A 12,472-nucleotide genomic window follows, 5' to 3' on the forward strand; every position below is an offset into this window, starting at 1 on the left:
TATCATCCTGTTCCTCCCTTTTGCAAATCAAATGTGTACCCTGTGCCATTGCTGGGCCATTGTATGTAGGCTGTGTTTAACTTTCTTTTTGACTTTTTCTTGCAGGGGCTCACAGCTAAGAGTTTGCCTTGAGTCTCAGAAGAGACTCTGTACTTGGACTTTTCAGCAAAGTTGGAACCACTAAGATTTTGGCAACTCTTAGAGATGGACTAAATGCATTTTTCAGGAAGAGATAACACATGAAACCTTTGGGTGGCAGGCATGAAAAGTTATGGTTGGGATCTGGGATGTCCCCCCAAATTCTTAAGTACACATGTGTGGGGTTTTGGGGAGGTGAGTGCATCCTGGGAATGCTATGCTCAATGGTGAATTCATCTACTGGTGAATTCAGCAGCTGAGTGTGCTATTAGAAGGTGAGGCCCAATTAGAGGCCAGTCACGGAGGTTGAGACCTAGAAGCACATCTCTCCACTACTTCTCTCTCTGGGGTCCTCGCTGATATGACATAGCAGCTTTCTTTTATAATAGGCTCTTCCACCATGCCATTTCTACACTTGTGCTTCTCAACCATGAACAGACACTTCTGAAACTGCAAGCTAAAATAAACCTCCTATTTAAGTTGTGGGTATCAGGTATTTTTTCCCAATGACAAAAAGTGACTAAGACACTATGCAATAAATTTTCTGATATTTTTAAAATGTTATTTCAATTTTATCATTACACATTTTTTCTTAAGCTTACTCCAAAGTAGCCATTTTTTTTTTTTTTACTTTGCTTCTACAGAAGTCACCATAAACCTCCCTTCAGTCAAATCCAACAAAAATATTTTATTTTCATCTTCCTGGATGATTTGAAACTTTCTTTGGTTTCTGAAATATTTCACTTCATATGTTTCTTTCCAGCTCTCTTTTGTTGGGGTCCCTCTTCTCCTTGACCTCAATCTGCTGGAATGGCATAGAGCGCCATTTTGTTTCTCTTCTCCATCTACATTCTTCACTTAAATCTAGTCACAGGCCTCATATATAGAAGTGACTAAAAATAAGTTATGTCCCTGCATGGGCCTTATCTCTGAGAACTGCAAATTTCTGTATCTGTCACTAGGTGAGGGTAAATTCGATGTCTAATGTTGAATGTAGCATGCCCCCAAAAGATCAAATTCTACTATATTTCTTCTAAACATTCCTACCTTAGTTTCACTCACAGCCTAATGTCAACATATGGATTATTCTTTTCTCAAGCTCCCTTCCAAAATCCCTCAGTAAACACTATCCCTATTGCTACCATATCCAAACATCAATGCAAACACAGTGTACCATAAGTACTTTTTGCTGTTGATAGGGAACCTTAATTCCATCTTTTTTCCCCACTTTTTTACTTTACTTCTAGCACCCTAATAGAAGCCATCATTGTCTTTCTCCTAAGCTATTATAATAGTCTGAATGGTTTTCTCTTCTTCCATTCTTCTCCCTTTACAAATACTGCCATTCATAGTAACCAATGATCTTCTAAGCTCTTAATTATTACCCACAACTGATTAACATTTATTATAAAATCTATACTCTTTATGATTTCAAAGGACTAAAAAACTAGTTTTACTTTTTAGACCCAATTTTATCTCTACTGGTCCCCCTCATTCCCTATGATCCAGGCAAGCTGGACTTTTATTTGCTCATTATATCATATACATTCATGCATCAAATGTTTACTCCACTTGTTTTCTCTCCCTGACATGCTCCTTCCATAAGTTTTTATCTGTCAGGCTCATTAATATGCTTCAACTGTTGTAAAAAAAACTTGTATTATGGCTCAACATGTGATTTATTTTAGCAGAATGCCACTTGCATTTGAATGCTAAGTACAAAGTTCTATACATGTCAATGGGATCAAGTTTGTTAACTGTAATGTTGAAATATTCTACACCCTTTCTGGGTTTCATCTGTTTGTTCTTTAATTATGGAGAAAGATGTATTAAATTATACCACAAGATTATAACTTTATTTCCCTTTCAGTTCCAACAAATTTTGCTTTATATATTCTGAAGCTACTACCCGGTGGATGATACAGATTTAGTACTGTTACATTCTCCTGGTGTTTATCAGTATTAGATGTTATAATAAGGCTTTCTGACATAATTTATTTTAAATATGAATATCAATATCTCAGCTTTAACATTTATATACCATGTGTTTGGGCATATGTATGTTTTTTTTCTCCTTTCTTTTCTTTCTTTTTTTCTTTCTTTCTTTTTCTTTTCTTTCTCTCTCTCTCTCTTTCTCTTTCTATCTGTTTTTCTTTGTGCAGGACTAGTGATTGAATCCAAGTTCTTTACACTGAGCTGGATCCCCTGCCCTTTTTAAAAATATTTTATTTTGAGACACTAAGTTGCTAAATTGCCCACAGTTTTAACTGCCTATCCTGTATTGGCCTCCCAGAGTGCTGGGACTAGAGAAGCTCAACAAGAAGACCTGCCACTATGTAACACATCTTTTTGCATTTTGGGACTTGTAACATGTTGTGCCATTACAATTTAAGGTACATTTCTGGAATAGGAGCTTATTGTTTTAATTCAGTTAAAAACTTTACAGTATAGATGCTGGTTTGAAACTGCCAGTTCTTACAAAATAGCTATACAATCCATTTTGCTTTAGAGAGACTTTCTGTTTATGTTTGTAATCCCCTGACTCATATATTCAAAAACATCCTAAATGTGCCATTGCTCGTATGCTCCCTCCCATCAGTATCAATAGGAAATCCGCTGGGCTTGGTGTATCCTGGCAGTGGTTCTTCATGGTTACAGAGGTAGAAATTTCAAATTTCTGCCTGGAATAACCAATAAACATCTAAAGGATAAAACTAGCTTAGAATTCAGAGCTCCTTTCAAGCTCTTCACATCTATAGCCCTAGCCTCGCTAGTATCATTGCTCCAACAGCACTGTAATATCTTTAAAAGATTTTTATTGTGAATGCAGGATTCTCCAGAATCACAAATCAAGACTCAAGCTGGGTGTGGTGGCACACACCGGTAATCCCAGCACATGGGGGCTGAGGAGGGGAGAAGTGCTGTGAGTTCAAGGCCAGCCTGGGCTACATAGTGATTTCAAGACCAGTCTGAACTACAAAGCCAGACTGTAAAAAAAAAACAAAAACCCACACGACTCATAAGATGGAACATAGAATGTACACTTTAAAAAATTGACAGAAAAAAATAACGATGTAGATGATCAGAGGAATCCAAGTGGAAATCTACAGATATCAAAACAGACCACCCTTGTAGGTAAAATATATATGTATATATGTTGATATACATATACATATACGTATTTTAAGCTTGTGATTATCATTATTTAATGACTGAAAGGTAAGGGATAAAAACTAAATTCTGTTTCATTATATGACAGCATACAATTGTTAGTCATATAAAGAATACATATTATTACAAAGGAAATACAATTTAGGTTCTTTCACTCCCCAACACCCTTTCTTCTTAGTTCTTCTGAGTAAACAAGTGTTTCAGATTTCTTTTAGAAAACATCTTTGTTTTAAAGAAAAGAAGAGAAGATATCTTTTTCCTGTTACATAACCTAATTTTAAGAGCAGACTCAGACTATCCTAAGGTGGTCTAGTATACTTCATTCCTTTACCCACAGCAATTATTTTAAAAGTAAGTAGTCAAGCAAATGGCCCCTAGCAGTCTAATCAAAGTTAACAAGACCTAATTCTAGGATTTTTGCTTCTATTTTGGACAAATAATCTCTTCACTTTTAGATTTCAATTGGGAAGCAGATTCCCTTGATATAAGAGGGGAATAAACTACAGTTACAACACAGTATGAATGAACCTAAAGCTCATCATGCTAAAAGAAGGCAGACATAAAAGTACATATTACAGATTTCATTATATAGCATTCTTGAAAATGTAAATGAATTTACAGTGACAAAAAAGCAGTCTAGTGGTGGTTTCAGTCTAGGCATAAGAGGCACTGATTAACTTGAAAGCAGCACACACAATCTTGGTGGGGTGACAGAAATCCCTGTATCTTCATTACGGTAGATACAGATCTGTCAAAATGCATTGAGCTATACAGCTTTCTTTTTTCTCTTTTTGAGACAAGGTCTTGCTATGAAGTTCAGGCGGGACTTGAGCTCACTTTGTAGCCCAGGCTGGTCTCGAACTCACAATGATCCTCCTGCCTCAGCTTCTTGAGTGCTGGGATTACAGGTGTGCGCCACCACGCCTGACTGAGCTATATATTTTAAATGGATATAATTTATTGTATGTATATTATACCTCAAGTTGATTGAATCAAAAGCAAAATCATAGCTTGGTATCTGTAGGGAACTAATTCCTAAATACCCAAAATCTACGGTGCCCAGAACCTGAGGATGGTACTATTTTCACAGATATAGCCCATTCACATCCTTTTATATTTTTAAAATAATCTCTAGGTACTTATAATACCTAATGAAATATAAACCCTGTATAGATAATTAATAGTTGTGATATTGTTTAGGGAAAAGTGACAAAAATTCTGCACACATTCAGTACAGATGCAATCACTGTAGGCCTAACTACATTTTCAACCCATAGTTGGATTAATCCACAGATGCAAAACATGTAGACAGGAAAGACTGGCTGGAATCTCTGAAGTTAGACCTACCCTTGTTCTTTTCAGTTACATGAACAATAACTTTTATTCTGGCTAAGAAACTTAGAGTATGGTTTTTCTGATCCTCAAAACAAACAAATACAATCTGAAATAAATATATTCAACTTTTAAAATGTACTACAGCAAGTAAATATACTAATACACTTTTTTAAAAAAAAAACGGTACATAATGGTTGAAATAAAAGAGCTTACAGGCATTTAAAAATTCAGTTTTCTTTTTAAACAAAATTTACAGTTCTTCAAAAGCATTGGTAAGTTTAATCCTGAGAGTCAAACAGTATTTTTTAAACTGTTACATACTGTTTGGGAATTGCTACGTAACATTTTGCAAAATCATTGATTTAGTATTTTTCTGTTCATACTTATGTCTAATTGGAATGTATACATATATTTTTCTTCAAGTAACATTCCGTATTTTATATGTTATATTTTGGGCTTTATTCTTGGTTCAATTATCTTAATTTCTCATTTTATTTATTTATTTTAGAGTATATTTTGGATCTTAAAGTGTTCCCATTTCCCCTTTAAAGTGTCACTGGAAATTATTAGTTGTAGAGAAATATGAATTATTAAACCAATACTATAAAAACTGCACTCCAAACTTAAGACTGATAGCTTTCAAACTAAGAAAACTGACTACAAACACATAGAGAGATACTCTCACAAACAGGAAAGTTAAAAATATGCTAAAGACAGATATAAATATAAAATTTTCATTAGAAAATTATAAATCCTATATAACACAATAAAAGGAATAGACCTGAAGTAGGCTGAAACTTACAGATACATAGTACTACTTAATGGGATTGTCACCAGGACAAAACTGACACGCCCAATGGAAATACTGTATCAGGTTTCGTGATTTAAGTTAAGCAATTTGAGTTTCTGGAAACAAATGTACTAACAGCCTGAAAAGAATCTTTTCTCTTCTTTACTTCCTCATCATCAGTGAGGAAAAAAATAAAATGAAAGACTTCAAAAAAAATTATATTTTTTCTCAGTAGTTTCATCTAACCAAAATAAAGTATTTCTCATCCATGTTAAACTATAGAAAGTACTGTTATAAATCCTTAATCTACTAGTTACTTGTTATATAATTTACTGCTTTTTCTATGTTTAAAAATCATTTTTATTTTTCTTTACCAAGTGCTTGAATATTTTTAAAACCCAATTATTATGTATTTTTCTCAAGGTTCATTATCATCTAGGTAATACATATTATTATTATATATAATTCTATTAAGGTACTGTCTACAGCTGTATATTCTCCACCTGGATAGATGTCTACACCAAATTTATTCAAAAGGAACTCCAATATACAAAATGTCAAAAAGGGTAAATGGAGAAATAAAGATTAAAGTGTAAATACTGAATTGTTCTTCTTGCACATCAATCAGGCTTCACAGTAACTATCATCTCACAGAAATGTCCTGCTACTATAGTCAGGAATTTAAATACAGAGGGGATGCATTAGAGAATAAATGACCATTAACTATATCTAAACAAATTCAAAGGATTAAAACTAAAAAAACAAAAAAACTCCTCAAATTTATTCAACCAAAATGTCATAGAAAGGAACTTTCCAAGTTGAGAATAAGAAAGTTTACATGACATGTAGCTATCGGGTGAATATCACACAATAGTAAGAAATGTAAGGAAAAGAACGTATCTCTAAATTGGAAACAATGATCAGCTAATAAATAATAGGTAAGGTGAAGGGTCAGTCAAGTTTAAAACCAATAAAGAAGACAAAACAACACTAAAAGGAAAATTACAAGTGTAGATTTATAAAGGTATTTTAAAAACTAATCCGTATAAAGCAAAAAATACCAATATTAAAGATTGAGAAATTCCTCCTAGAGGATTAAAAAATCAGCAAAATAATATATTACATGCTAGGACACATTTGGCTCATGTAATTTTCTCCCCATATCATTTCTCTCCCAAAAGATATTAATTTTCATGCTTTCACAAACTTCTTTTCATTATAAAAAAAGTGCACAGTGACTCTTAACAGCTCTTTTAACCAATTATTTTCTAGTCAGTGCACAAGAATTAAAAAGAGTAATGAGAATATATCTATAAAAATGGGTATGCTATCATGCATAAATTATTTAAATCATAATTACTTTATGCATCTATGATCTAATGATAAAATGTATAAAATAAGAAAAGGGAACTAAATGCTTGCAACAAAAAACAAAAATGTCAACATTGGTTTTTTTTCCCCTTTCTACTATAAAAACCAGCCATCGTGAAAGACTGTGCCATTCTTAGGCCACTTTCAGGCAGACTCTGAAAAGCTGGAAAGTAAACACAGGTGTTTTAAAAGTGGAGCTGCTGTCACGGACAACCACAAACACCCTCAACTCTGATGTGGCAACGCCTCTTTCCCGCCCTCTGTTTTTTAAAGCAATGGCCAAAAAGAAAATGTCAAATGTTTCACCTTTCAACACCTCAGAATAAGTAAGAGCTTAAAGTATTGTTTTGCAAATCTCCAGCAAATAATCATTTTTCACTAGTTTTAAATGTAGCCAATTAAACCTTAATTGCACAAAATAAAACGTTGAATATCTTGAAAACTTACCACCACCACTAATACTCCCTTTTCCACCACAATTTACAGTAATTTCTTTAGTTTTCACCACATTTCACAATTTAGTCAGTGAACAAGAAGCAGAAAGAGTAATGAGAAGAAATCTTTAGAAAATTGGTATGTTAGAGTACTATATATAGATTATATAAATCATTACCCTTTATGCACATATATGGGGTAAAATATATAAAATAAGAAAACAGAACTAAATGTTTGCAACAGAAGACAAAAGTGTAAAGTTTCCCCCCCCTCTACTAAAAAAAATCTTTGTTTAACATAAGTAGGTTTTTATTGAGTCGGATAATTTTTACAGAAGATACCTGATTTATTTCTGAGTAACATACAAATAAAAAGAAGAATCTTAAAAAAGTTCAGATTTAATAAAGATATGTATTTTCTTTTTTAGAAAAATATACTCTAACAGATTACCTAAATTAGAAATCGTTACCTATACAGAAACACAAAACAAGAAAAAGCAAGGAAAACACTGTAATTCTCAAATTGCTATAAAAAACACAGAACTTTCATTCATAAATGTAATTTTCTAACACTGAAATAATAACCTAGTCCCTATAATTGCATAAAACAGCCTCCAAAATGGAGGCATAAAATTCATTAGTAACTGATGAGATTTTATGTAAAAGGTGAATATGAAAACTAAAGCAGGATGAATTCTTCACATTTTACCATAAACATGAAGAAGCAGGTGCTAGTAAGTGAGCGTCCAAGTATCCATCAGGTCACAGAATAATCTTGAGTGTAATTTTGAGAGCTTTTAGTCTCACCCTCAGAATTCTACAAGTAATTCTTCTGTGTATTCCAGAAAAGAACTGTTCTATGAAATCACACTTGTGTATTTGATTTTCATAATAAAGCATTAATAGTTTCTCATTGCTCCAATAGAAATATGATTTTTAAATGATAAAATAAAAATCAACAGGAATAAAAATTAAAACTGCAGAAGTTTCTATCAGCATGTACAGTTTTTTAAAAAAAAATCCTCAAATATTTTATAGCTTTCTTTTACACTGCCTTTTTTAAAAATGTGAAAATACTAGTGTTGTGTATTTGGCTAACACAGACAATCATCTATAAATGAAAAAAAGTAAACTTTAGCAGCTTGTTCAGATCTACCCATGTATTACTTTATCTCACGTGAAAGACATTATATAGCACTGAAATAAAATAATAATGTTAAATTGTGACATAAACCAACAAACCAAAGAAATTTAGAATTAAGTTTGACAGTTCCTGAGTCCACTGTACTTTGGGAGTATAACACACATGATACCTTCAGGCACAAAGAAGCAAGCAAAGGCCAGTGTGTCAGCCTTAGAAGTTAATTTCCTTGCTTTTGTTGGTTTGTATTACCATCTAATATTATATAAACAATCCATTTCTAGGCAAGTTATTTTTTCCTCTGCTATGACAAGCTGAGTTCTTTTGTACGCTAAATATCTTTCTGCATAAAAAAATCCAGCTTAACAGCAATAAAAGCTGGTAAAGGAATGTCACTTAATAAAATTTACAAAAAATATAAGGTATACAAAAAATTGCTTCATTGGAAGGACTGCTACAAATTTTGTAACCTCTCAAAAGTTGAAAGTAATTAACACAATAGAATTTATTAAGAACAAATGCTTTACCTTAGAATGATCAGGACTTACTTGTAATTTTTTCTTGATCTTTCTAAAAGTAATCACCTGAAAAATTACAGATCTAGATAAAAATCAACCAAGTAACTAACACACACTAGATTTTAAAAACGACTAGAATAAGTGAATTTTTAGAGGTCCCTTGGAATAAAAGCTGACCATTGTATTATGAAGCAAAAATGCAATGGACAAATATACATTTACGAATCATGTGATTGTGAATTAATTTCATTATCTTCTTGTTACGGCAAAAAGGAATAGTCAATTTAATATCTAAGGCAAAAAATTTATGTAATAAAATTCAATTAAAATTGTCACTTATAGGAAGATGGACAGAAATGCTTATAGATTTTAGGACTAAAATGTATAAAAATGATTGTGGACTTAAAATACTTGTATCAAAAGGAAGTGATGACTTAACTACATAAGTACAACCCACAAACAATATAGGAAATAGGATACTGGGTTTTGTTGGAAACACTTCCATGCAATATAAAACCATACTGCATAATTTCATGAAATTATGAAGGAAACAGAAATACAAGATAGTATAAATGCCACTCAGATACAGTAAGATTCAAAGTTAACATTTTCTAAAGAAAAGGCTACAAGTTATAAAAACTCCCAGAAGCTGTTATTCATATGAAATACACAGAATTTTTTCAACACTGAGTTTACTCTAAGAATATGTCTACTATGCATACAAAACAACACAAATGTTGTCAATATTTTTTATATTGAATTTTAAATATACTAAGCAAAAAGTATAGGATACTTAAAAATGTGTCTCTGAGTCAGTAGGCAAGAGTGATTTTCCAAGATGCCTTTTTTGTTTCAGTTAAAATTAAAATCCACGCTGTCTAATCCTTGGAGTCAATTTGTAATTAAGGGGATTTGATGAGAGACCAGGCACTGAATTAATGATAAAATTTAATATCTGTTTTAATGCATCAACAAAGTAACCAACACTGAACAACACAATAAAGTCCTTTTTTATAAAGAAAAGACTACTGCTATGTCAGTTTGTGAATGTTAATTTTCTTGAAAATAAGTGTACATGTAAGAGGTCAACATTTCTGCCAAAAATCAACATTTATGTCAAAAATAGTAATAGAACAAGGAGATTTTTTTGATATGAGAAAGTACACTAGTAAGTGCAGTTACTTGTACTGACAGTTTGATGGAATCTTTAATGAAGGACTCAGCTACTTTCCATATATCTCAAAGGAGAAATATTTTATTTAGTAGCTAGAACAAGTTAATAATAGTTGGCAATGTAAAATTGCTTTTTAAAATGTACTTTTAGTTTAGAAAGAATGTACAATTTTTAAAAATCCATCAAATTCAATTTCATAAGTTTTAAGCAATCATTTGGATTTTGAACTACATTTTTCACAATGCATAAGACAATTGAATGCAGCACTTTTTCCAAATCACTTTAGTGCACAACTTCATTTGGATTTGGTTATTGGAAACAGCTAAACTGAAAGAGTACATTTCATTTGATCAGCATTCTCTACATAATCCCACCCAATTTACCCACCCCTCCCCCAAAGATAGTACAAAATCACTCAAAAAGATATAAAATGAAAAATGGCACCAAAATAGTGACAACAGCTTAGTACAGAAATCAAGTAAAAAATTAAGCAGAATAAAATTGAAAGGCACAGTTGTTATCTGTTTAAAAACAAAAGTTTTATAGGCCTAAAAGAGGGGAAATATTTTTTCCCAACTTTACGCTTCTTACAGTCTGTATTGGGCAAGTTTTCAAATTCAGAGTAAGATATTCCGATTCAGTAGTCGTTAGGTCAGTGTTATGGTCTGTGTCTGCGTGTCCCCCCAAAGCCACAAGCAGTCATGGGGCAGGCTTTTAGAGTTTTGATTGATTGGGTGTGAGAGCTACAACCACTCTGGGGCGAGTAGTTTGCATATGTAAGGGAAAGACGCTTGCTCTTCCTGCCACTCCTCCATTTTGTTCTTGTTGCCTTTGCTGTTTTCTGCCGCCATGAGCTATTGCCCCACTGCCATGTGCCACTCTGCCTTGGAGCCAGGCAAGTATGGACTGAAATCTCCACAAACTGTGAGCTAAATAAACCTTTCCTTCCTTAATTCTGTGCATCAAGTATTTTGTCTCAGCAATGAGAGAAAAGTAACCAAGACAGTCAGGCCCACATTTATTACTTTGCAAATATTCTTTTGATTATTCTAATACATATGTCCCTGTAAAGATCTACTGACCTCATTACCTAACAACCAACCAACTGGATCTATACTAGGTATCACTTTAAAGCTACCTAGGGCATGGCTGTCAGTGTATTATGGACATCTTCTCCACATCTTTCTGGCCACTGTATACTAAAAGTCTACAGGTTAAGAAAAGCAGGGAGGAGAGTGTAAGGTGAAAGCAGCTGTGAGGAAGAAGTGAGTAATGAAGGACCTGCTGGTGTAGGCAGAAGACAGACAGGCCTGGGGGAGGAAATCCTGAAATACTGACCGTTTCTCCCATGATTCATTTCTTTTCAGGTCAGTACTCATTTTCATAGTAAAACAATTTAATTCTACCACCATCAAATTCATCTCTAGTTTGATCATACACAAGAGTGTAGCCAAACTGAAGACAGGATGAATAGGTACTAGGTAGGCACCGGGAGAAGGGCAAGAGGCTTTGGTGAGGCAGGGCACTTCAGTCAGAGGAAACACTAGGTCCAAAGATCAGGTGCTACAAATACTAGAACAGGGTTTCAGAATCTAACTAAAGCCAGTTTACAAAATGATAAATCTGCTTGTTGTGCTCAAAATTTAGTCTCCTATTGAAAATTTATGCCTCCTTTCAAGTATTCATTAAAACACTTCTGACATGTTAAAAAGGTACAGACTGTTTCTATAGTTAAATTTGCAATGTACTTTTATATTTCTATTTGTCAACATTAATATCAAATTCAAATACTATGAAATAAAGTTAGAAAAACATCATTAGTCAACAATGCTAAAAGCAATTAAATGAAAGAATCACCAAGTATTACATTGTGCTTGCAAGTGATAATCTCCATACAAGTTTCCCACCGTAGGTCTGTATCACTTTCATTGAAGTAGTTACAGCTCAGTTGTTCCATCTGCACCTCACTGGTTTTTATTGTGTCTTGATAGACTCAAAGAAGCTTTATGAACTTTAATGATTTGGCTATAACTGGCACTATAATCCATGGAGACACCCTTCAATGTATTTCTTCATTTTAGAGAGCCCATAGTGAATGCTGCCACAGTATTCCTTCATTTGGTACGCAAAATAAAACTGGTGTAGCTGAGAATATTGCTTGCAAAGGAATACACTCTTCAGTTAAAAAACAAAAAACAATGTATCATGTGGAAAACAAAGCCTACTGAATCAAAGAGTTGATCTTAATCAACTTTGTGGCAGCATTTGACACAGGAAACCACTCCATTCATGAAATTTTATTTAATCCTTAATTCTGTCATAACATAATCTCTGTGTCATCATCCTATCTTTCTATTTCTTTTCAGGCTTCTTTGTAAACTACTTGCTTGTGTAACACTT

At 33.1% G+C, this 12,472-nt stretch overlaps 1 protein-coding gene and 1 long non-coding RNA gene across 3 annotated transcripts in view; both read right to left on the reverse strand.

The window, feature by feature from the left end:
• Nucleotides 1-8,041, reverse strand: part of LOC102021425 — a 31,517-nt gene extending 23,476 nt beyond the window's left edge. The window contains exon 1 of the long non-coding RNA XR_259789.2: nt 7,949-8,041. This is a non-coding gene — a long non-coding RNA (uncharacterized LOC102021425). The remainder of the gene's footprint in view (nt 1-7,948) is intronic.
• Mipol1 (mirror-image polydactyly 1) overlaps nt 1-12,472 on the reverse strand; it is a 328,974-nt gene that overhangs the window by 159,008 nt on the left and 157,494 nt on the right. Inside the window, exon 11 of one of the 2 annotated variants that reach the window (XM_013510359.1) lies at nt 8,929-8,964. The exons of the other annotated variant lie outside the window; for it this stretch is intronic. Coding sequence (XP_013365813.1) covers nt 8,929-8,964 — 36 coding nt within the window. The remainder of the gene's footprint in view (nt 1-8,928; nt 8,965-12,472) is intronic. 2 annotated transcript variants of the gene reach the window in all.

Source organism: Chinchilla lanigera, unplaced genomic scaffold (assembly GCF_000276665.1).
Source record: "Chinchilla lanigera isolate Chin_1 unplaced genomic scaffold, ChiLan1.0 scaffold00008, whole genome shotgun sequence".
Lineage (NCBI taxonomy): Eukaryota > Metazoa > Chordata > Mammalia > Rodentia > Chinchillidae > Chinchilla > Chinchilla lanigera.